Source organism: Zingiber officinale, chromosome 1A (genome assembly GCF_018446385.1).
Source record: "Zingiber officinale cultivar Zhangliang chromosome 1A, Zo_v1.1, whole genome shotgun sequence".
NCBI lineage: Eukaryota > Viridiplantae > Streptophyta > Magnoliopsida > Zingiberales > Zingiberaceae > Zingiber > Zingiber officinale.
In genome coordinates, this window is record NC_055987.1 from 174,527,403 (window position 1) to 174,554,806 (window position 27,404).

The window sequence follows — 27,404 nt, forward strand, 5'->3', positions numbered from 1 at the left end:
AGGGTTTTTACACTGCCACAGACTATGCATATGACTACAAAGTAGACGGTAATTTAAGACTGATGCTTTACAAACCAAACTCAGAAAGCAACAACTGTCTCAAATTAAATCTCTCATTCCCTTTAATCGTCAAGTATTTCCTCAACTAGAGAATAACTGAATAAAACAATAGCAGGACCTGTGAATTGAAGAAAATGAAGACTGCCCTGTGCTAGTGAAATGGATGCTTTGCTAAATATACAGGACCAGTACATCTCCATAAGATTTCAAATGATTACATACACCAACTGGACTGAAATATGAATGCAGGAATTCTGGTACGCCCTTCCGTCACATATACAACGCCCGGTTGCAACATAAAGTTGCTGCCAAGACTAAAGTGTAGAAAGGCTTCCATCTGGAGATCAAGTTGACCTTTGGCCATTCCTCTCACTTTCAAACCCCATCCTACCTCTTCGTAAGGGATATCAGATAAAAACATCCCCCATTTCAGGATGCCTGAATTTGACTTCTGCACCTCCAACCAAACCCCTAGTTTGGTGCCGTCGTCGACCTCTGAATCTAGCATTATTGCAATTGCTCCTGGTGACTTTGTTAATGGAGTGTCAACTGATTCTTTTTTAATCTTAGATGCTTGAGCAGCACCACTAGATCCAGTTTGTTGTCTCACATTGTTGAGTGGCACGGCAAGTGTGCCAAACTTCATAAAGCCAGTTGCTGGACTTTGCCAAAGACCGGAAATGTTTACTCTCACCTCCTCAGATGGTTGATAAGAAACTCTTGCAAATGTGCTCAAGAAAGTCCTTTCACTAGAAGAATCATGTGGCATTCCAATGCCAGAAAACAATTCAGTAAAAGAAGCTTTTATCTTTGATCTTTTAAATGATATACCAATAGCACCATCATGATGTTGGTCAAATAAAGGTGGCCAAGATGGAGCAAAACCACTACGACAATGAACCTGCACAAAGCATACACTGTAGTGTTAGCACAGATGTCATTAAGAGTGTTCTGACAACCTTTTTTTCTCAATATCCTTCACATTTTAGATGTCACCTGCTTATGATTTTGATGGCTGGTGGCAAAGTGACCACCTTGTGCGCCTAACGCGATGAAGATTGAAGATGCTAATTTTCTAAGATGCGTTGAGTACATCAGATTTTCCAACGCCAGAGCATGACCATGCCCAGTCACAAACTCTGCAATTAGAGAATCTTTATGCCGGACAAATGTCTCAAATATTAACCTTGTATTAATGCCTGTCTTTATTCCAGCTCTATGAAGAACCTCAGATGATTGTTGGACATCATTTTCCCCAAACATCAAAAATCCAACCACATCAATTATTCCTTTCACTTGTGTAGTTCGTTTTGGGGAAGGCCATCCTTTGCCAAATTTAAAGGGAAGCATGTCTTCAATGTTGCCCTGCTTGTCGGCTAACTTCATTATTTCAGAAATTGCTTCTTGATGTAAATTCTTTACTTCCTTTATCTACAAAAGTTTCATTCGTGAAAAAATGGAGTTATTTTACTGGCATAAGTATAAGGCAACTCAGTAGTTATATAATATAGAACTAAAATATGTTAATATTGCATGGGAGAAATAAGAGGACCTGCTCAAATCTCTGATCATTAAAGAGGCTAGAATAGTTTGGTCTAGTGATAATCATGCTAGATATGGTGGCTTTTTGCCAATGTTGGGGGTTTAAATCCATAACAACATTGGCAAATGTTTAACCTTTCACTCTAGTGGAGAATGAGAAAGTCACACATCAATGTGACATAGGGACACCTCATAAGCAAGCTCAAAAAACAAAAGAACACCACTTTTATGGCCATTGATTGTAAATATCTTGCTTCATTGTAAGGATGGTTTAACATATTTGTACAAGCACTAAGCAATATTTGTTAGTGTAATCATGCCCTTAGTGATTAGGACCGATCATGAGTTTAATGTTTGGACAAAGAGTTTTAAGTTAAAATCATATTTGCATCTAATATGTGTATGAAATCGTGCAGAATTTGATTGAGATGCACATGGAGATTTGATGTGGCCAAAGTTGTTTATAACTAAATGACTCGAGGTCCATTGGAGATAGGAAAAGGATGGTATAGGGACATTCAAGGGGCCTTAAGATGAGGAGAATCAAAGAGCGACTGAGTTGGAGGAGGCAAACTACAAGTGAAGCATGAAGGATAATACGAGAAGCAAGTTGAGGGCTCGGTGCATTCGAAGGATGGGTAGCCTAATGGGAGATGGCTCATTCTCTTATATAAGTTGTGAGTTGAGAGACTTATACCAAGGAGAGGATAGGAGAGGGTAGTATTCAATTTAGGCGACGACTTGACTTTAAGATGGTCATAGTTGACGATCCAGCCGACTAAAGGTTGTCTTCAATTCAATTGGCGATTGAGTCAACCAGTAGTTAACTCAAGTGCATTGAATAAAATATTTTTATTAGTGGTTGAGTTAACTAGATAATCGACTGATCTGTTATTACCATCAGTCAATAATTCCACTTGACTGATGGTGATAAAGTAGTTCAAGTTGATTAGTCAACAAAATATTTCTATTCATGGTTGGTTGATTGATCTAGCATCAGACAACTAATAATGAATTCCAAACGACTAATGACATAGTAGAACAACTACAATAAGCAGTAGATCTGACAAGGCAAAACATCAACGATTTCATAACCGAAAGGTTATAGTGTATGAGTCAACCAAAGGTGGATCTCAGTTGGCTAAAGTAGTCAGAAGCAGATTACAAGCTAAAGTGATTGAAAAAAAGTATAGTGATGGTGGATCTAATCGATTAATCAGCATCAGCACACTAGTGTACAGGAAAGTGAAGCTGAAAAGGATTGAAGCCTATAAAAGGGACCAAGGGGAGCATTTAAAGGTTAATGTTCCTAAGATACGATTCTTGAGATATTATTCTAATTATTTAAGCTTTTTTATATATTCTTTCTCTTAATCTTTTAAGATTCAAATTGTAATTTTGCAAAGAGCTTTAAGAAATTTCTCCACCTTTGGAAGAAGTCGGAGAAGGAGAAAATTTAGTGTTTCTTTCGGGAGCGACATGCTGACAGAGTAATAGGCTATGCAGTAAGAAAGGTTTCAAACAATATTATTTCAAGGTGTTAGCATTTGTGTCATTATTTATGTAATTTCCATTGCATACTTTATAGCATATTGAATTTGTTGGAAAAAGATGATAAAGATCACTGAAAATAAGGAATAAAGATCATGATAAGGACCATTGGAAATAAAGGTAAGGATCACTGAAGATAAGGATAAAAATCATCTAATTAACCATGATGTAAATTAGGCCTAATTCTTAGACTTAATTTTAGGGATTTTTTCCTAAAGTTAGAGATAAGATAAAGATCATAGAGTTGTATATATATTTGTATTATTTTTCAATGGAAATACAAATTTCTTCATAATTCTTTTCTGATTTCATGGATTTTATGGTATTAGAGCAAGGTACCGATCATACCAAGAGTTCGATCATGGTTTCGTCAAAGTTCCTTGGAACCATCATTGCAACATAGAATATGAATCATTCTCTACAGATTATCCAACACATACGAAATGGGTTAAATTTCAAAGAATGATTTCAGTCCATTCTTTTGGTGATTTGAGGAAAAGGAAAAGTGGGTTATCTAACTAGTGAGACGTCAATACCAAAAACCAGTAATGCAATGTACAACGTATGGGAAGCTGAAAATTACATTGTCATGGATTTAATTCAATGGAGCTTCAAATTGGAAGGACTTACCTATTCTACAAAAATGGCCAAGAAATCTTGAATGTGGTCCAAGAGATGTATTCGGATTTTCAAAACACATCTCAATGTTTTGAAATCTGATCAATTCCACAAAACATGAAGCAAGGATCAACGTCCGTGATTGAGTATTACGATTGGCTAATTGATCTATGGCAAGAATTGGATCTGTTTTACATAATTCCATGGAAATGGGTTGAGGATGGAGTGTTGTATAACAAGGCCTTTGAAAAAGATGGTATATTTGACTTTCTTCAAGGCCTCAACAAAAACTTAGATGAAGTACGAGGTCACATTCCAGGAGTCAAACCTCTTCCTTCACTCAGTGAAGCATTTTCTGAAGTTCCACTAGAAGAAAGTAGGAAGAAAGTTATGTTGAAGCCTTCCACTGTCAATGTCGCAGAAGAGCAAGCACAAGGATCTGTGTTAGCAGCCACTCGACCACAATTCCATAAACAAAGGGAAAACCAATTATGGTGTAAGCATTGTGAGAAGCCAAATCACACCAAAAAGACCTATTGGGACATTCATGGAAATCCCCTAAATTGGAAGCCACGGAATCAAAGGAAAGGCAAACCATCAACCCACATAGCATAATCTAGTGAGCTAAAGAAAACTCCTCCAGCACCTTTTACTCTGGGACAAATGGAGATTTTGAAGTCCATATTCTATAAAGATTCTGAAATTTTGGACTCCACTCCTAACGCTGCAATCACCCAACGACGTAATATCTCATCAACCTTGTTATCACAAAGAAATGATAAAGATAAATGGATTATTGATACGGGTGCATCTGACCACATGACGGGGCAATGCATAGCTTTTTTGAATTACAAAATATGCACTGATGAAGTGAAAGTTTTAGTGGCAAATGGAACTACAATTACAATGGCAGGGATTGGAGATATTCTTGTTCAAGGACATCAATTAAAATCTGTCTTACATATTCCAAGTTTAAAATTCATCTTATCTGTTAGCAAAATAATCAAGGATCAAGACTTGAAAGTAACATTTCTTAATGATTGTTGTGTATTTCAGGATTAATCTTTGAGAAAGATGATTGGCAATGTTGAAGAATGAAGAGGTCTCTACTATCTCACTAGTTCTTCCTTGAAACCAAAGCCACCAATTACTCTCTCTATATCTAGTTCAATAAACTTAGAGGTGCTCTTACTACCTAGACGTTTAGGACATCCAAGTTTTCAATATTTGAACAACTTGTATCCAAAATTATTCATTAATAATGATTCATCTTTTTCACGGTGAGTTATGTATCCATGCTAAGCAAACCAAAAAAAAATTATCCAATGCACAATTATCAATCTTCTAAATCATTTCACCTTGTTCATAGCGATATTTGGGAGCCAGCAAGGGTGAAGGATTTAGTAGGCAAGAGATGGTTCATCACAGTCATAGATGACCATACTTGTGCTTGCTGGGTCTATCTCCTTAAACATAAATTTGAAGTTGAGTATGTGTTTCTGTAATTTCATATAATGATAAGGAATTTATTCCAATGTAACATCCACATATACCTCACAGATAATGGAGGAGAGTACTTTGCTAACAACCTTAGGGATTACCTTCTTCAAAATGGCATTTTTCATCAAAGCTGATGTCCATCTACACCTCAACAAAATGAGATTGCATAACGAAAAAATCGCCATCTATTAGAAGTGGCAAGATCTCTCATGCTCACAAATTTTGTCCCTCATCGCTTTTGAGGTGATTCCATCTTAAAAGCAGCCTATCTCATTAATAGGCTTCCATCAAAAGTTTTTAAATTCAGCACATCAATCAATTATCTCCAAAAAAAATTTCCCTCATATTCGTATTTTTAACTCTCTCCCACCAAAAGCATTTGGGTGTCCAATGTTTGTACATGACATGTTTGTACATGACAACAGTCCTAAACATGGGAAACTTAACCTAAAAGGCCTCAAATGCATCTTCATTGGCTACTCACCCACTCAAAAAGGATACAAGTGCTACAATCCTATCACAAGAAAAGTCTATGTACATTCTTGGAGAATGAGTCCTTCTATTCCAATGATTCTTTTCATTAGGAGAATTTAAGGGAAGCTAATCATTGGACCCTTCAATCTCTTTACCTCTGTCACCCTTACTCATTGGGACTCCCCCACCTTCTTCATCATATGATGTACTCACATAAATTAGTCAAGGGGGAGAACCTTTAGAACCTTTGCGGCTTTTACAACAACCAAATGAACCAATTCTTTACTTAAGGAGGCACGAGTTACTCGCCAGGTCCAATCATCATAACTGATGACGGATCCACCACAAGATCCACAAGGAAATATTCCTATAGATGATCTGATGTTCCCATTGCTCTAAGGAAAGGGACAAGGACGTGTACCCACATCCAATTGAAAGGTATTAATCTTACGACCGGTTTGTTGGAACGATGCGCCAGGAGAGTGAATAGCGCTCATGGCTTTTCATGTTCGTTTAAAATTCAGAGTAAAATGCAGCGAAATAAATAAAGAACAGAAGTACGCTAACAGGTTTGTTTTTATTTGGTTCGGAGTCTTTGATAACTCATACTTCAAAGTCTGCGATCGTCGATCGCTTTCGTTGAACAATCCACTATCAGTTTGAATATTACAAGAATATTTGAAATACAATATCGATACAAATATTTTTGACTTCAGTTGTAGCGTTTGGGCATAGTCAAGCCGTTTCCGGAGCAACGCACAAGAGCGAAAGTCGTTCGAATTGTTGTCTTGAAGTTGTTGGTCGAACCCTCTTTTTATAGTCCACTCCGGGTGCCTGGATCCACCTCCGGGCACCCCCACTGGGCTGACATGGCTACACCTCATCAAAACTTCATCCTAGAAGTTTATTCATGTCCGAGCGCCCGGACCGTTAAAGTGGGTGGGCCAGTCGACGCATGACACCGCAGCGCGAACATGAATTTTGCTGGTCCGGACGCCTGGAGCAACTCCAGGCGCATGAACCGTCCGAGTGCCCACGGTGACGAAGGGTGGCCAAACTGTCCCGGGTGCCTGGTTCCCTCCCTGGGCGCTCGGACGTCCGAGCACCTGAAGCCCTATTTTCCAGCCACATTGCAATCTTAATCCCTGCACCACAGAGTTAAAAACAAGCAATAATATGTAAAGCAAGATAGTATTTAGCAATCTCCGGACTGTCTGGTCTTGACTTTTAATTTCACTGAAACTCTAGGTCAGACTGACGCCTACTGTTCCCTCTTCGGAGAACGCATCCTTGCCTACTCCTATCAGGAGAGATTATCTTTTGCCAAACCGGTCCTCAGACCATTTGGACTTTTGCTCAGCATCCGAGACTTCAGGACTTTCACCTAGTGTTCTCGACCCTAGGATTTCCCATCCCACCTAGTGTCCGCAACCCCAGACTTTCACCCAGTATCCTCAACCCTAGGATTTCGCTCGACGTTCTCGACTTGCCAAGACTTTACCCAATCCCACGGACCAGGACTTTGTTGCCTAATCACAACTAGGACTTTCCACCTGCCTAGCCTCCTAGGGCTTTCACCTTGCCTAAAATCACTTAGGACTTTCCTGCACACTTAGTAGATCTTGTTAGAACAACAACACAGCTTAACTTTGAACGTTTACCAATATCAAAACTCAAGTTCGATTATCTGGTGCACCTTGCACCAGCACAGTTGTCTAACAATCATAAGGCATTTGTTACTCAACTTGATCATGTGGAGATTAGTACAAACATATACGATGCCTTAAACAATTCAAAATGGAGGGTTGCTGTTTTTGATAAATGATAATGGCACATAGAAAATAGTAAACTTGCCCAAAGGAAAGAAGGTAGTAGGTTGTAAATGATTTTTTCTATCAAAATTGGGCTCGAAGGCAAGATAGAAAGATACAAAGCACGTTTGGTGGCTCAGGAGTGTACACAAACATATGAACTTGACTATGAGGAAGCATTTGCACCTGTTACAAAGTTAAATTCTATAAGGGTGCTTATTTCCATTGCAGCAAACTTAGATTGGGAATTGCATCAATTGGATGTTTCAAATGCATTCTTAATGGGACTCTTAATAAAGAAGCCTATATGAAGATACCTGCTAAGTTCGAGGACAAGGAAAATTTAAGAAGTCCCTGTATGGATCAAAATAATCTCCTAGGGCATGGTTCACTCTATTCAGTACTATCATGAAAAGCTTTGGGTACACACAAAGTCAATCAGATCATTCTCTCTTTGTCAAACCATCCAAGAATGGGAAAAAATTTATATTTATTGAGTATGTTGATGATATAGTGATCATGGGTGATAATAATAATGAGATTGTAAACCTTAAAGGGTTGTTACAATCTAAATTCAAGGTAAAAGACCTTGGAATACTTCGATATTTCCTTGTAATAGAAATAGCTCGAAAACAAAACTGGGATTTTTATTTTTTTTAAAGAAATATACTAGTTATCTACTAAAAGACTATCGTCTAGCAAATACTCCAACAACAATCAAGCCTTATCCCACTAAGTGGGGTCGGATATATGGATCCTTTTACGTCATTGAGCTATACTTAAATAAATTTTATCTTATTTTATTATTGCTTGATATAACTCTGGATCAGCTCCAAGCCAATGAGACAGAACTGCAAGTCGAGATGTACGTCCCGAACCAAGAGGAGCATGAAGGGGACTTACACGTGCCAGCTGAGCCGATAACGAAAGCAGAGGTCAAGCAAGTTCAACGTATTGTACAAGCATTGGCATCTCGTATCTTGGAAGAGCAGGCTATGGAGTCACAGTCGATGTCATGCCAAATGATCAACTTCATACAAGTCGACCCTAAAATGGGTCAATCAGCTGCGGAATAGTGGAATATCATGATGCAACATATTCCTAGTCAAATACCATACTAGAATGCATATTGTTAGGTGGGAAAACACACCATTCTGGTTGGAATTGGTGTGTCATTTAATGCCACCTACATTTTGGACGAATTCCCAAGTTGGAGGACAGCTAGAGGGAGTGTGCATGAAGACTTGCATTCATTATCTTCTCTTTCCATGCCTTGAAAACTACCATTTTCAGTTCTATATAATGTCTTGAGTAGATATCAAAGGGGGCAGCCAACATTATATCTTGAGAGAGTTTTTCTCCTTGCTGTTCTTCAGCAACTCTGCAAGGATTACGGGTGAGCACTTGTAATTCTCAACACTCTTATAATATTGGTTCTTGGTTCTGTTATAACCATTGGGTCGATATTCTCCATTTTCTCATAATATTGGTTCTTGATTCTCTATAATCAACGGGTCAATATTCCATCCCTTCGAAGCCTCCTTTGGACGATCCCGGAACTGAGTTCCAAATCTTATTGTTGCTAGGTCTCGTGGCATTGTTTGTCAAGGTTCGCATCATCTTTGGTATCAGAGCTTCGCTCCAAATAAGGTTTATCTATCTTTCCTAGTGTCTATATTTTTTTTTTATCATCACAATCAGTCCATACTCATCTTGTTATCTTCATCTACTTTCTAGTTTTGTTGCAAAAAAGAAGGAAAAAAAAAGGGAAGAACAAAAGGAAGAACAGAAAAGAAAAAAAAACACACACAAAAAAAAGGAGCAGAAAAGACAAGGAAGAACAAAGATCGTTTGATTTGTTTTGATTGCATCTCGTGATATACATCCAATACCATCTGAGGCTGTCATGATTCCATTTGCATTTTTTTGCTTCTCGACACCGTTTACCATCTCCATTGTGCTGCTTTAAACTGATTTGCTTTATCTTATCATCAATTCTATTTTGCTTGCTTCATATCTTCTTCCATCATTCTGTGATTGACATCGTAACCTCGATCCAACTGAGAGTAGAAATCGGTGTTCTGAGTTTGTTGGGCTGAATAAGTGATTGCTTGTTTTGACTTGCTTAGTTTCTCTAGAACTTTTTGGAGGAAAACAAGTGAGCAGAGAGAACTCAATTTTCTGAGTGAAACACGAGTGTTTGTGTGACATCCAACTGAGTACAAACACGTAAGGGAGTGAGTGAGGATTCTCCTTTGTTCGTAATATTTCAGTTGCAGCTCACTATGTCTCGAGAGCACGGTGGCAGGGTTGATCCGAGTGATGGAGGAGGGGCTGATCAGACTACGATCATGCGGGCTATGCAGCAACAATTTGAGCGCATGAATGTCGTGTTCAATGAGATTCGAGATCGGCTGGATAGGCATGAGGATTGGCTCGAACAACTTCAGCAAGAGCCATTACCTAGGCATCGGAGACCCGACCAGCGGCCACATTTTGCTCCAAATGTCCCAGATGATGACTATGATGATGGGGCGAGCAATGAAGTGGTCTCCAATGCTACTTGGAGACAGGCTAGGGCTATCAGACCCGAAAGGCCAAGGCATGTTCAAAGGCAACACTGAGAAAGGGAAGTCGTAGATCGTAACATGGTCACCATCAAGTTGTCTATTCCTCCATTTCAAAGTAAAAATGACCCTGATGTTTATATTGAATGGGAGATGAAAGTTGAGCTAGTATTCGATTGCCACAATTACTCGGAGGAGAAGAAAGTGAAGCTTGCTGCGGTGGCTTTCACCGACTATGTCATTGTATGGTGGGATCAGCTGACCCTGAGTAGACGTCGGAACCGTGAGCTTCCCATCGACAATTGGGAGGACATGAAAGCCGTTATGAGAAGAAGGTTTGTTCCATCTCACTATTATCGGGACTTACATTTGAAATTGCAAAGTCTAAAGCAGGGATCCATGACTGTGGAAGACTAACACAAGGAGATGGAGATAGCCTTGATTCGGGCTAACATTGAAGAGGACCGAGAGGCGACCATGGCTCGGTTCATTTGTGGCATAAACCGTGAGATTGCCAATATTGTTGAGCTGCATCACTATGTGGAGCTTGACGATGTGGTGCACATGGCAATAAAAGTTGAAAGACAACTCAAGAAAGGAGTGCGATCATCTTCCAAGTATGAGGTTGCGAGTTCATCTCCTTAGAAGCAGAAGTGGGGATCATCAAAACCAACTGAGAAAGCAATTTCAAAAATCAAAGGGAGAAACGAATGTGGCCAAGACCCAATCTAGCAACAAGGATAAGGGTAATTCATCTTCCCAACCTTAAAGAAATCGTGACATCAAATGTTTTCGTTGTTTAGGATCAGGTCATATTGCTTCTCAATGCCCGAACAAACGAGCAATGATCATGTTGGATAATGGGGAGATCGAAACTGAAGAGGAAGTTGAAGGAAATAAGTCCACTCCATCAGTTGAAGATACTAGTGATGTTGAGCTTGCTGTTGATGGCCAAGCTCTTGTTGTGCTGAGAGCTCTTCATATGCAAGCCAAAGGAGATGATGACAGGCTACAAAGGGAGAACATCTTCTACACCCGCTGCCATGTGAAAGATCGGGTATGCGGTTTGATTATTGATAGTGGCAGCTGTGTTAATGTGGCAAGCAAGTTAATGGTGGACAAGCTTGGCCTACCTACCTTGAAGCATCCAAAGTCGTATAGACTCCAATGGCTCAATGACAGTGGTGAGATGAAGGTAACCAAGCAGGTCCTTGTTTCATTTATGATTGGAAGGTACACGGATGAGGTTTTGTGTGATGTTGTACCCATGCAAGCTAGCCATTTGCTTCTTGGAAGGTCGTGGCAATTTGATAGACGGACCACACATGATGGGTACAAGAACCGTTACAGCTTCAGCAAGGATGGTAGGAACATTACACTTGCACCTTTGACACCTCGTCAAGTATTTGAGGAACAGCTCCAGATCAAAAAGTCCGTTGCAACAAGAGGAAAAAGTGTGGCTGAGATAGAAAAAGAAAATGAGAGTAAAAATGAGAAAAAAGAGTGGAAAAAAGAAAAGATTGAGAGTTCATCCGTGAAAAAAGAAAAATGAGCTTCTATGCAAAAGAGAGATCAAAAGTCTCTTTAACTCTGATAGACCGATGATCTTGTTTCTATACAAGGAGGCCTATCTTTCTTTGGCTGACCATAATGTTTCTTTGCCTAGTGCTGTGATGTCTCTTTTGCAGGATTTCAAGGATGTCTTTTCCGAGGATATGCCACCTGGGTTACCACCCAAAAGAGGAATCGAGCATCAGATTGATTTCATTCCGGGAGCTTCCATTCCAAACCGACCAGCTTATCGAAGTAGTCCAGAAGAGACCAAAGAGCTTCAAAGGCAAGTTGAAGAACTTTTGACCAAAGGACATGTTCGTGAAAGCATGAGTCCCTGTGATGTGCCTGTACTACTGGTTCCAAAGAAAGACGAGACTTGGAGGATGTGCGTGGATTGTCGAGCTGTAAACAAGATAACGGTAAAGTATCGTCATCCTATTCCTCGCTTAGATGATATGCTTGATGAATTGCATGGATCCACTATGTTTTCTAAGATTGATTTGAAGAGTGGGTATCATCAAATTCGAATTAAGAAAGGGGATGAGTGGAAAACAGCTTTTAAGACAAAACAGGGGTTGTATGAATGGTTAGTGATGCCATTTGGATTGACGAATGCTCCTAGCACATTTATGTGTCTCATGAATCATGTGTTGCGTGCATTTATTGAAAAATTTGTTGTTGTTTATTTTGATGACATTCTGATCTATAGCAAGAGTTTGCATGACCATATTGATCATTTGAAATGTGTGATGGAAGGTTTGAGGCATGAAAAATTGTTTGCCGACCTTAAGAAATGCAACTTTTGCGTAGATAGGGTTGTTTTTCTTGGATTTGTTGTCAGTTCCAGAGGCGTGGAAGTTGATGAGGAGAAGGTGAAAGCTATCATGGAATGGCCTACCCCTAGCACCATCACTGAAGTAAGGAGTTTTCATGGTTTAGCCGGGTTCTATAGGAGGTTTGTGTCAAATTTCAGCACCATCGCTGCCCCTTTGACGGAAATCATCAAGAAGAATGTTAGATTTAAGTGGGTAGAGGCACAAGAGAAAGTCTTCAACACATTAAAAGAAAAGCTAAGCTCTGCTCCTTTACTACTTCTATCAGATTTTTCTAAGGCTTTTGAAATCGAATGTGATACTTCTGGTATTGGTATAGGTGTTGTTCTTATGCAAGAAAAGAGGCTAATTGCCTACTTCAGTGAGAAGCTCAATGGTGCAGCGTTGAACTACTCAACATATAACAAGGAGCTCTATGCATTGGTGCGAGCTTTGGAGACATGGCAACATTACTTGTGGTCCAAGGAGTTCATCATTCACACGGACCATGAGTCACTGAAGCATTTGAAAGGCCAAGGTAAATTGAATCGTAGACATGCTCGTTGGATTAAATTTATTGAAATGTTTCCTTATGTGATCCAATACAAGCAAGGAAAAGAGAATGTGGTAGCAGATGCTTTGTCACCCAGGTACACCCTTATCTCTACCTTAGGGTCAAAGTTTCTTAGATTTGAGCACCTGAAGGAATTGTATGTGAATGATGCTGACTTTGCTGATATCTTTAAAGCATGCGAAAAGGGTGCATTTGATAAGTTCTATATGCTTGGTGGTTACTTGTTTCGAAAAAATAGACTTTGCATTCCCCAAAGTTCTATGCGTGAGTTGCTTGTTAGGGAGTCACATGGGGGTGGATTAATGGGGTATTTTGGAGCTGTGAAAACCTTGGACATTTTGAAAGAACATTTCTTCTGACCTCATATGAAAAGAGATGTTGAAAGGATTTGCATTAGGTGCATTGCATGTAAGAAAGCCAAGTCTAAGGTGCAACCACATGGACTTTATATGCCTTTGCCTGTGCCTAGCCACCCTTGGGTTGATGTGTCAATGGATTTTGTGTTAGGTTTGCCTAGGACTAGGAATGGCCAAGATAATATTCTTGTGGTTGTGGACCGATTTTCGAAAATGACACACTTTATCCCTTGCCATAAAACTGATGATGCTACACATGTGGCAAATTTATTCTTTAGGGAGGTGGTCCGTTTGCATGGGGTCCCTAGGACAATTGTTAGTGATCGGGATGCGAAGTTCCTCAGCCATTTTTGGCGAGTCTTGTGGGGAAAACTTGGGACAAAGTTGTTATTCTCTACCACTTGTCACCCACAGACTGATGGGCAAACCGAGGTCGTTGATCGAACCTTGGGAAATTTGTTGCGTTCTACCATTGGGAAGAATTTGAAAGCTTGGGAAGATTTCATACCATTCATTGAATTTGCATACAATAGGGTTACGCATTCTTCTACTAAGTATTCACCTTTTGAGATTGTCTATGGTTTTAATCCATTAACTCCATTGGATTTAATCCCATTACCTGTGGATGAGATTGCTAGCCTTGAGGTCAAGCGAAAGCTGATTTGGTAAAAAGGATCCATGACAAGTCAAGGCAACACATGCTGAGGAGGAATGAGCAGATTGCAACCCGTGCCAACAAGGGACGAAAGCCGATTACTTTTCAACTTGGAGACTAGGTCTGGGTTCATTTTCGAAAGGAGCGATTTCCGAAACGAAGGCAATCCAAGTTGAACCCACGTGGTGATGGACCATTTCAAGTTCGGGAGAAAAATCAATGATAATGCATACAAGTTGGATCTTCCAGGTGAGTACCAAGTGAGTTCAACCTTTAATGTTTTTGATCTTTCCCCTTTTGTTGTTGTTTCAGATTCGAGGGTGAATCCTTTTGAGGAAGAGGGGGATGATACAACTCCGGATCAGCTCCAAGCCAATGAGACAGGACTGCAAGTCGAGATATACATCCCGAACCAAGAGGAGCATGAAGAGGACTTGCATGTGCCAGCTGAGCCGATAACGAAAGCAGAGGTCAAGCAAGTTCAACGTGTTGTACAAGCATTGACATCTCGTATCTTGGAAGGGCAGGTAATGGAGTCACAGTCGATGTCATGCCAAATGATCAACTTCATACAAGTCGACCCTAAAATGGGTCAATCAGCTGCGGAATAGTGGAATATCATGATGCAACATATTCCTAGTCAAATACCATACTAGAATGCATATTGTTAGGTGGGAAAACACACCATTCTGGTTGGAATTAGTGTGTCATTTAATGTCACCTACATTTTGGACGAATTCCCAAGTTGGAGGACAGCTAGAGGGAGTGTGCATGAAGACTTGCATTCATTATCTTCTCTTTCCATGCCTTGGAAAGTACCATTTTCAGTTCTATATAATGTCTTGAGTAGATATCAAAGGAGGCAACCAACATTATATCTTGAGAGAGTTTTTCTCCTTGTTGTTCTTCAGCAACTCTACAAGGATTACAGGTGAGCACTTGTAATTCTCAACACTCTTATAATATTGGTTTTTGGTTCTATTATAACCATTGGGTCGATATTCTCCATTTTCTCATAATATTGGTTCTTGATTCTCTATAATCAACGGGTCAATATTTCATCCCTTCGAAGCCTCCTTTGGACGATCTCGAACTGAGTTTCAAATCTTATTGTTGTTGGGTCTCGCGGCATTGTTCGTCGAGGTTCGCATCATTGCTAAACCAGTATTTTTTTGTCTTCCACTTCCTCATTTAATGTGAATATTTATCATAATTTCACATCGTCTAATTGAAGCATTTATTGGTCGCCTAAGTACATATTCGTACCACCTTAAACGTGTCTCTCAGAATTTTTTCTCAATAGATACAACTTCAACTTTCTTTCTAATACTTTTATTTCTTATTTTATCTATCCTCGTATGTTCACACATCCACCTTAGCATCCTCATGTCTATAACCCGCATTTTCTGCTCACGTGCTCCAGTCATAGTCCAACATTCAGCGTCATATAACATAACTGGTCTAACCGCCATTTTATAGAACTTCTCTTAAAATTTTAGAGATACTTTACGATCGTATAAAACACCCGACGCTCTCCTTCATTTTAACCATCCTACTTGTATTCTATATAAGACATTTCTCTCAATCCCTCCATCATGTTGCAAAAATAATCCTAAATACTTAAAAGCTCTCAGTTCCAGATAACTCGTTATCTCTTATCTTAACAATCGTCTCATTACATCTAATATTGCAAAATTTAAATTCCATATATTCTATTTTTACTCTGCTAAGCCTAAAACCTTTCACTTCTAATCATAGTTGTCAAAGCACAAGGCGCAAAAAAACGCTCAAGGGTCTTAGGAATTAAAGTGAAAAGCGGTAGGCAAAGCGCGAGCTTTACGGAAAAAAACCTAATAAACAAAAGGACTATTATATCTATTAAAAGTCTTTGAAAATGTCTTAAAAAATCCAAATAACCATAAACAAAATATTCTTTGATAAAGCTATAAATTATTTAAAAAATAAAATAAATCAAAAGTCTTTGAAAATGTGATAGATGAAATATCAAATATCAAAATGATCATCTTCTTCATCTTCATTGTTCAAATCTACGTCATCATCAGCTCCATCGCTTGATTTGTATCCATCGGTATCTTCTTCTTCAGTTTCATCATTAAGGTTAATCTCTTCTTCATCTACAAGACTAGTTTGAGCTGAAAATTACTTTCTTTTTACTGAAGTAGGTGATGATGCTCCTTTTGAAGAAGACGCATTTCGAGATCGAAAGTCATATGCACTTTCACCAACCCTAGATGCTCGTGCTACATCACTCCAACGCAAATCTTCACATTCATAGACAAAATCATTATCATTTTCTTTACCACTGTCATCCAATTTTCCTAACAACCATTCATTACTATCATCTATCTTTGACAAAGTAATAGGATCAATCTTATCACGCATGTCATATCTTCGCCTCAATGTTCTATTGTACTTGATATATACTAAATCATTCAATCGTTGTTGAGACAACCTATTTCTTTTCTTAGAATGTATCTAAAAATAAATAAAAAGTAAAAGGTTAAGTCCATAATATAAATTTTAATATGTATTAAAAAAACTCCAACTTACATGTTCAAAAACACTTTAATTACATTCACATCATGAAGAAGAGCATGTGAGGTTTAAAATCTTCATTGCAAATGTTTTTAATTCAAGCGTTGATACACTATAAGAAGACCACCAATCAGCTTGAAATACAAAAACATATAAATTATAAGATTAACTTTATTACCATCCAATATTGATAGTGTACAAATTTACCTGGTGATTTTGAAGTTCTTTGTCAAGTAGTCATTGACAAACCAAAAAGTCCTTCTGCTTTCTTGTATTTTTCTAATTGGTTTGTGATCTTATCTTGTAAATCCTCACCTCTCACTGATCTAGATATGCACTTATACAAACCCTCCATCATTTCTGTATCATGTTCTATGTCAAGGTTTGAGTAAAAATACTCTGGATTCAAGAAATATCCGGCTATGTGCAAAGGTCGATGGAGTTAAACATTCCATCTTTTGTCAATGAATTCAAAAACGCTACGATATTTTTCTTCATTATTGTTAAATGACGCAGCAATAGCTTCTTTGGCCCTATCCATTGACTCATAAATATAACTCATAGAAAACTTTTTTTCACCGTTTACCAGCCGCAATACTTTCACCAATAGGCCGCCAACTTTTAATGCAAAAACCATATTTTTCTAAAAAGAAGGCATCAACATCACTTCTGCTTCACGTTTTCTAACCGTCTCTTTAGAAAATCGACTATTTCTCCACTTTTCAGATGTAAACATCTTTTTTAGATTTGCTTGTTGTACATGAAACCGCTTTAAAGTCAAAAAAGCGATTGCGAAATGTGTCTTTGAGGTTCTTACCATGTCTCTCTGTCCGGTAAACTCTCTCATCCTACTCAATACTTGTAGTCTATTGTAAATATAACTATTCACCATCAATGTCCGTTCATGCAATTTTCTAAGATGAGGAATTTTGAATATATCCTCAAGCAACAAATCTAAATAATGAGTTGCACAGGGAGTCCAGTACAAGTGTATAAATTGGTTTTCCAAAAGATGACCTGAAAAAAATAAATTTAGACAAAAAAATTAAAAATATGATCCAATTATTAATTGGAAGTAACCAAAATTTAAAATATTACCTGCACTGACATTGCAGCTTGCATTATCTGTTACAATCTAAACCATGTTTTTTTCTCCAATACAATACACAAATTTAGAAAGTAACTCAAAAGCTGTGTGGGAATACCCTGAAGCATCAACTGATTCAACAAATACACTTCCTTTGGGACCATTCACCAAAAAATTTATAGGAGTCCTACCCTTTTTATCCGTCCATCCATCTGCCATGATTGTGCACCCAAACTTAGCATGATCTTCTTCACGGGATTTGAGAAGCAAGTTCATATTTGCCAACTCCTTCAAATACTCAACTCTCACTTCATGATATGATGGAGGTTTTATCCTTGATCCAAACTGTCCAATAGCTTCAATACAAGGCTCAAAAGAATCATATTTAACAGCATTGAAAGGAATTCCAGCATCATACATCCATCTTACAAATTTCTCAACCCCATTATCTCTTAGCTTCTTTTTATTTTTATCAAATTGTCCTTTATTTTTTGCACGTCTTTGCTTGACAATTTCATTGACATCTTTCATAAAATAAAGATTAATAGGTCCAGTTTGTTTACACCTTTTACCTTGGATCGTAGGATGGATGCTTGGATCAGATATTGGTCGTTTTCCTTTCACTTTAGTTTGATGATCATCCTCATGTTCTTCCAAATTTTTCAAATCATCAATATCATCAGAATGAGGAATATCATCCATTTGATTCTTCAAATTACTCTCTTTTTTTTTTTTGGCATAAACTCTCTAATTTCTTCTTTAACATGCTCAGGACATTTCGGACAAGCTTTCACATTTCATTGCCCCAACTAAATGTAGCTTGTGTTGATAAATTCCCCCATTTGTTATTTTATCACAAAAAATATAACTAACAATATTTGAATTTTTAGGATCCGAACATGTTGCATAATTCCAAGCAATATCTTTTCGAGTAGATGGAATTGTTATATTTGACATGGTTAAGAATCAAGAGTCAAGACCGTTGCAATCAATAATAAACAATCAATAAGTAAAAAAAAAATATAATAAAAAAAATTATCAAAATATAAATCTGATTTGTATGAATTAATTAAATTAATTAGAATTTTTAATTTTAAATATATATTTTTATATATTTAAATCTGATTTATATGTATTAATAAAATTTCTTAGATTTTTTTATTTTAAATATATTTTTTATATATTTAAAATTTAAATAATTAAATCTGATTTAGCATTAATAAATTTATTAGATTTTTTTAAAATATTTTTTTATATATTTAAATTTTAAATAATTAAATCTGGTTTAGAATTAATAAAATTTATTAGATTTATTAAATATCTTTTATATATTTAAAAATTAAATAATTAAATCTGATTTAGAATTAATAAAATTTATTAGATTGTTTTATTTTAAATATTTTTTTATATATTTAAATCTGATTTATATAAATTAATAAACTTTATTAGATTTTTTTAATTTTTAATCTATTTTTTATATCTTTAAATTAAATTTATATGAATTAATAAAATTTATAAATATTTTACATTTTTAATTTTTTATATATTTAAATTTGATTTTCGTGATTTAATAAAATCTATTAAGAATTATTTTAAATATATTTAAATTTGATTTTCATGAATTAATAAATTTATTATATTTTTTATTTTAAATATGTTTTTATATATTTTATTGGGATAAATAAATTAGGCTTTCTGAAAGGTTGTTTGAACTACCCATTTAAATTGGGAGCTGATTGAATTAATTAAATGCAAAGTTTAAAAATAAAAAAATCGCGATTCTGCAGCTCACGACCAGGACACCGAAGGCATCTCCGAGGCCACCAGAGGCGTCCCGAAACCCCTCCTGGTGCTACGGAGGCTTCCCGCAGCGCCTCCGATGTCGCCGAAAGCGGTCGTAGGACGCCTCCGACGACGCAAGACCCATAATTAAATGTCTATTGTCTAACCCATATGTTGCAATTAAAGACAAAATGAAGTTATATAGTGACAGTAAGGCAGCTATAGCAATGGTTCACAATCTTATTCAACATGACCGAATGAATCATGTTTGTATCAACGGGAACTTTATAAAATCTGAGATCGAACAAGGGAAGATCCATCTTTGTTATGTTCCTTCAGAATCACAAGATGCTAAGCTTCTTACTAAACCATTACTGAAGAAAATGTATCCAAATTGGGAATGATCAATATCTATTCACCAACTTGAGGAGTGTTGGAAAAGGATGATAAGGATCACTGAAAATAAGGAATAAAGATCATGATTAGGATCATTGGAGATATGGATAAGGATCACTGAAGATTTGGATAAAAAACATATAATTAATCATGATGTAAATTAGGCCTAATTCTTAGGCTTAATTTTAAGAATTTTTTCCTAAGTTAGAGATAAGAGAAAGATCATAGAGTTGTATATATTATATATATTTGTATTATTTTTCAATGGAAATACAGATTTCTTCATAATTTTTTCTGATTTCATTGATTCTTAAAAAAAGATGGATCATTATTAATGAATAATTTTGGAAACAAGTATTTCAAATATTGAAAACTTGGATGTCCTAAACGTCTATGCAATAAGAGTACCTCTGAATTTATTGAACTAGATATAGAGAGAGTAGCTGGTGGCTTTGGTTTTAAGGAAGAACTAGTGAGATAGTAGAGGCCTTCTTGTTCTTCAAAATTGCCCATTATCTTCCCCGAAGATGAATCCTGAAATACACATTACTTCAAGGAGTTAGCATTTGTGTCATTATTTATTTAATTTCCATTGCATACTTTATAGAATATTGTATATTGAATTAACCTTAATAAGTCATTAACAAGTTCTTAAGCATAAATTATTGTAATGTCCATTATTCACTCTCCTCTGGCTTGTCCAGCATTATGCCAATTCTAACAATTGGCAAGTGGTAATAGAGCGAGGTAACTTAATTGGACTAGTCCTTAATGGATCATTGGATAGAAGAATACCCTCCCATTACCACTCTAACAAAGTGACATCAAAACAAGGACACTATTGAAGGACTAACTGTTGAGAAATTTTTTGAAGCTTGAGGGAAATTTCAGCTCATAGAAGAGGAAGATGGCTCTCCTCTTTTGACTTGACATTGGCATGGCAATAGTCGTAGAAAAAGGATTAGTTTCTCACTAGATATTTTTGGAAAATTATTGTCAAAGAAGCAAAAGGAAGAGCTTGTCTTGGATACAAAAGTCAAATTGGCTCTTGCAAACACACTTTCCTATCAAGAGATGAATAAGATCAGAAAGTTACAAATGCTAAGGAATTCTAGGGAAAAGTGATAGCAATGCATGAAGGACATCTGAAGCTAGGATTCTAAGGAGAGATATCCTACTAACACAATTGAGCACCTTCAAGATGCAAAAGGAAGAAAAGTTAGCTCAAATGCATGCTTGATACAAAGAGCTTGTACATGGCGTATTAGCACTAGAGAAGTTTCAAATCTGGATCTCCTTCACAATGCACTCAATGCTAGAACCTATCCACCGTTGAGAAGTCAACCCTAATGGATTTTCCTAAAAACCTATTTTGTATGATTGACTTAATATTTTGTTTGGATTATAATAACATAATCACATAGCAAAGTAGGATTGCCTCATTTAATATCTCACACAAATTTAGATTGAACTTGAAATTTTGTATTGAGAAACTAAGATATCAAATGAGATGTATAAGATGATACCACATGGTTCATAATATTTATTATGATGCATTGAGTTGTACTATAGGTTTATAGTAATCATTGATCAACTATGGGAAAGGTATATTCATTAGTATACATTTGACTTATAGATTATAGTTGGAAATTTCATTTTGAAAATATAATTGCATGTTTTAGAACCTGTGAGCAAATTATGTTTGTTTGTGTGTGGTCAAGATTGACCAATGGTTGATCCAAGCTAGTCAAGATTGATTGAATGCTTGGAAGTAAGTGAAAAAGAGTGAGAAGTTCAAGGTTACCTAGGCAAGAGAGAAAGGGAAAGTTTAGACAGGTCAAGACTAGATGTCTGGCAAGTGAAAAGCCCAAACATATCAAGGGTGACCGGATGCTTTGCAAAGGGAAAATCCTAGAAGACTAAGCCTTAGGTAATAGAAAGACTTAGAGAAGTGAACTCTGAGCAAAGAGAAAACCCTAAGGGAGTGAATCCTAGGTAGTGATAAGTATTGAAGAAGTAAACTCTAAGTAAGTGAAAAGTCTTGAAGGAGTGAATTCCAAGCAAATAAGCCCAGTAGGTCAGGTAAACTAAGTACTAGGCTTGTATGTTGTATGCATTGTGACTGTCTTGTAAGAAGTTGGAGCTAGATGAAGACTTAAGAATCCGGGAAGGTTCAAGGTGATCTGAGCATGTCCGGGAAGGTTCAAGATGACCAAAGCATGTCTGGAGTCCAGAACAAGTCCAAGCGACCCAAACAGATCCGGTCTATAGGACAATGTCCGGCCAACCTGAACTAGTCCAGTTGATTGAACCATGTCTGGCTGACCAGAACCTGTCAATCGGACCATGTCCGGGAAACCAGAACTGCTCTGGGCCACCGAACCATGTCTGGACGGCCTGAACTAGTTCGAGTAATCAGAACATGTCTGATCGACCGAAAAAAGTAAGATCTAATTGAGCCCAAGAGAGGCGGTCAACGGATCAGGTTTGACCAAGCTTCAAGTGACCGGAAGTTGCCAAATCAACCTAATCCAAGTTGAAGTGGATCGAATTTGCCTCCGAGTCAGCGAAGGACCAGAGCTTCCCAACCAAACAAGTGTCAACAGGGCTCTATAAAAGGAGGGTTGAGGCACCTATTTCATAATCAATCAATTCCAAGATACTCTCATTCTGTGTTCAAAAGTCCTTAAAAATTCTTCTAGTAAGATCCAAGAAGCACCGAGAAGAGTGTCACCGCATTGAGGGCTTCCAGACTAGATCTACACTTTGTTTGTGACTATTTATTATTGTGGCATTGCTATTTTAAATGTTCATTGTGCTTGTATTTTTGACAAGTTTGTAATAAATTTCTCCACTGTCGGAAGGTGTCCGGAAAAGGGAAAACAATAGTGGACAGTGTTTTGTGCATAGCCTTAGACATAGCAACCCTAAGGGTAGTGAACCAAGTAACAAGGTATTTTTCTTGTCTCTTTCGTTATCTATTTATATTTCCGTTGCATACTAATCGTGTAGATAAGAACAACAACAATAAAAAATGAACACTATTCACCTCCTCCCCTCTAGTGTGAAATCCGTCCTACAAAAAGTACATTAGATAAACCCATATGCAAAATTTTATAATTTTTAGAACGGCAATTTACCAAAAGGCATATTTAGGTTTTCGAATTTACCAAAACGCGCATGCTACTTTGTTATGTACCAAAGGGCGCACCTTTATACAGTGCTTCTCCCATTCTACCCTCCTAACAAATTTGACTGCTTTTCTTTTTATTTTCTCTGTCATTTCTCTCTCTCTTCTCTTTCCTCCTATGCATGCAATATCTCTTCTCTTTCCGCTCCTCTTTTTTCTTTCCTCTCTTTATAGTGCTCTTCCTATGCATGCATGATAACGTGAACTTAAAAAGCCTCCTGAGAAGCTGATTCTTTAGCCGATTCTTCTAAAGATATTTTAACATCCCTGAGAAGCAAAAATAAGCAATGGATAACACCATTTAACTCTTTGCAACCCGACAAATCCACAGGAACTAAAATGAGTTCAATCAGAGCTCTCTAGGTCCATCAGTGGATTTTGGTCCGATTGCACCCATTTCAATTTCTGTGGTTTTTTGGGATTGCAAGGAGTTCAAATATGCTATCCATTATTTATTCTGAGTTCTCAGAGGTGTTAAAATATAATAAGAAAGAATCGCCAAAATTCTCCACGTTAGGCCTAATATGATTCCATATCAGACCCAACATGGAGATTTTTCGTGATTCTTCCTTATTACATTTTAACATCCCTGAGAAGTCAAAATAAACAATGGATAATATATTTGAACTCTTTGCAACCCCAGAAATCCACAGAAACTAAAATGGGTACAATCGGAGCTTTCTAGGTTCATTAGTGGATTTTGACTTCTAGGGGTGTTAAAAGGTGTTAAAATGTAATAAGGAAGAATCAGCAAAAATCTCCACGTTGGGTCTGATATGATTCCATATCAGGCCCAACGTGGAGAATTTTAACGATTCTTTCTTATTACATTTTAACACATCTGAGAAGTCAAAATAAACAATGGATAGCATATTTAAAAATAAACATTGGATTTTTACCAAAATCCACTGATTGACCTAAGAGCTTCGATTGCACCCATTTCAGTTCTTGTGGATTTCTAAGGTTGTAAGGAGTTAAACGGTACTATCCATTGCTTATTTTGGCTTCTCAAGGGTGTTAAAATATCTTTAGAAGAATCGGCGTGCAAAAGAGAGGAAAAAAAGGAGAGGACAAGGAAGAGATGTTCCATGCATAGGAGGAAAGAGAAGAGAGAGAGAAATGGCAGAGAAAATAAAAAGAAAAGTAGTCAAATTTGTTAGGAGGGTAGAATGGGAAGAGCACTATAAAAAGGTGCACCCTTTGGTAAATAACAAAATAGCATACGCTTTTTGGTAAATTCAAAAACCTAAATACACCTTTTGGTAAATTGCTGTTTTTAGAAGTTTGTGTATTTTTAAATACATTTTTGAATTTAGCAAAGTTTTTCAATTTAGATCTCAATCAACTATGATAGGTAACTAGTTGATTGCCATTGTACAGATAACAAGTTGATTGGCATTGTATTTAGTCAATTGATGTATGTTGACGAGTAGAATGTTCAGATATAAAACATTCAACATGATTTTGATCATGTGATGATGTGTATTACATTTAGATCTAATATGGGGATTAGAAGTACTAATTAGTTATTAATTTATAAGTTTAGATTGTAATTAATATAATCTTTTTAATATATGTCAAGAGGAAGACGAGCAAATGGGCTTAAATTATATTTTAAAACTTATTCTCCTCTAGTGGTTTTCAAAAATTCCTAACTCAAGGGGAAGCTTTATTTATGGTTAACCTACCTTAAATATATTGTCAAACATAAAAAAAGAAATTATTAGTGCAATCATGCCCTTGGTGATCAAGTTCAATTGTTGGTTTTGATGTTTGTGCAAAAAATTTAAATTAGGATAAAATATGTATCTTACCTTATCTAATATGTATATGAAGTCGTACAAGACTTAATTGAGATACACATAAAGACTTGGTGTACCCAAGGTTGTTGATGACTTGATGGTTTAGGGTCCGTTGGAGATTCAAGAAAAGATGGTACAAGACATTTGAAGGACTACAGGACGAGAAGCATCAGATTGTAGCTGAGACAAAAGAGGCAAACTACGTAGGTGAAGCGTGAAAGATGGCACGCGGAACAAGTTGAGGGTTTGATGCATCCAAGGGACAAGTATCTTGATAAGAGAGCCTTGTAGCAAAAGAAGTGGCAAAATTCTTTAACTTAGAGACTTGAACCTGAGAGAGTAGTCTTTAACTTAGGTGAACACTTGACCATTAGGATGGTCATAATCAATAATCTAGCCAATGAAGGTTCTCTTCAGTCACCTTATGGTTGAGTCGACCAAGTAGTCGACTTTAGTGCATTAGAATGCGCTAATAGGATATTTCAATTGACTGATGAAGAATTTCAATTGACTGATGGTGATAGAATTGCCTAGGTTGCAAGTTAATAAGTCAATGAATAGAATATTTTTGTTCATGTCTAAGTCGATTAGACAATTGACTAATCTAACATACGTCAACTAATAATATAATAGAAAAGCTATAGAGAGACATTTATCTAACAAGGCAAAATGACCTAAAGTCTACAATGCATCAGTCTATTCCACTGATGATTGATTTTAGTGACTAAGGTAGTCATTGGCAAAGTACACAATAAAGTAATCAAGAAAAACATCAATTGAGGGTGGATCAAGTCAACTTATCAGCATTAGCACAACTAAACAAGAAAGCAAAGTTGAAAAGGAATAAAGGCTATGAAGGGGACCAAGGGGAGCATTTAAAGACTAATGTTCCTGAGATATTATTCTAATCATTTAGGCTTTCTTGTATACTCTTCTTCATCTTTTAAACTCAAATTATAATCTTATAAAGAGTTTGTAAGTGGTTTCTCCACCTTCAAAAGAAGTTTGGGAAGGATAAAATCTACTAGTACTTTCAGAAGTGATTTGTTGACGAGTCATAGATTGTGGAGTAGTACCAAAGCTCTAAACCAGGTTACATCATGGCATCATTGTTTAGTTCATTTATAATGCTTATTTTGTATTAAATTTACTATGTTAATGCTAAGATATTAGTAAGATCTTAAGTGAAAATTGTAGGAACCTTTGTTATTCAAACCCCCCCCCCCCCCAACGGCTCCTAGCTTATTTTACAACTGCTACTTTGATCCTAACACAATTTCGTTCTTTATGTATAACATATATTAGAAAGACATAAAACGATCTGGTTAGACAAGCAAAAAAAAAACCAAAAACATAACAAAATTAGCACCAAAGTTTGTATGCACAATACAACTAGGTTGATCCTCATGCAATATGCGCTAGAAGAGTATTATCATGTTATATGTTGTCATTCACAAACAATTAGATGTAACCATAATATAAAAATAAAACAAATCAGGATGTAATGAATGTCAAAAGGGTCAAACATACATATATACTAATTAGATTAGATGAATCATTTAAAATTAATGGTAAAATAAATGGTATAAATAAGGTTATTTAAATACTGAAAGGTTTTTTTTATATTACAAAGGTATGAATCAGATTAACAAACTCATACAAATTTCAACAATCGAATATAAAAGAAGTAATCAATTTAGGTGGCCAATTGTCTAATGTTATTGTTAACTTTAATTGGAAAAAAAAAAGTACAGTAACATGTGCTTTCAAAATTATAAAATGAACAAAGGACATGCAAACATGAAATCATGAAAATGAAGTTGATTGTTTATCAAAAAGTTGGCTACATTGTCATATATATTATCGGGCTATTAGCAGTAGGTGGTCTGAATAGAAAGCCTTCAATAGCAAGTTTGCTCCTTTTTTTCTTCAATAAAGATAAAGTGACCAATTATTAGTTTAAACTGGATTTAGTTTGAGATTGCTTATTCATGTTAGTCAGCTAATTTAATTCATACAACCAATTGCACAACTAAACACTTGGCAAATCGAGAAACCAAAAACATCGTGTGCCCATTAAAATCAGGAACCAAGAAAGATTCCACCAAGTCGAATCAAATACCCTACAGAAACCAAGGCATTCTTCGGCTGGTGTGAGTACAAAACAATGTGAGGAAGAAGCTGTGATTACCGGGTTGTGCCTAGATGAATGTGCGCCTTTGGGAGGGAAGATGCCCTTCACGACCCCTCCGATCTTGTCCGCTAGAGAAGCAAAGAGCGCCATTTCGGGCAAGAAGGAGAAAAAAATGGTCGAAGCTTTCTGGTTCCATGAGAAATGGCGATATGCACTTGGGAGTTGGATTTTGAGTCTTCCTTCGCAAGCCGTTTCTTCTTCTTTGGCTTTTTCATCTTTATTCTCTTTGTTTCTTTCCTTTTATTTTTCAACTTTTCTTTTTTCCTTTTTTTCTTTCGATTTTTTTTTTTTGGCTTTATTATTTTGATTTTGACAGTGTGTTA

At 36.7% G+C, this 27,404-nt stretch overlaps 1 protein-coding gene across 2 annotated transcripts; it reads right to left on the reverse strand.

The window, feature by feature from the left end:
* On the reverse strand, positions 1 to 27,288 carry LOC122038457. 2 transcript variants are annotated; one of them, XM_042598214.1, is made up of 4 exons: positions 27,079 to 27,288; positions 20,304 to 20,429; positions 1,057 to 1,491; positions 1 to 961 (listed from the first exon to the last, which is right to left on the reverse strand). In XM_042598214.1, exons 1-4 carry the CDS (start codon positions 27,169 to 27,171, stop codon positions 275 to 277), a joined length of 1,341 nt encoding a protein of 446 aa, XP_042454148.1. In that variant the 5' UTR covers positions 27,172 to 27,288; the 3' UTR covers positions 1 to 274. The 2 variants fall into 2 exon arrangements, with proteins under 2 accessions (XP_042454148.1, XP_042454149.1); XM_042598215.1 differs by lacking the exon at positions 20,304 to 20,429.
* Between the last annotated feature and the right edge of the window lie 116 nt (positions 27,289 to 27,404).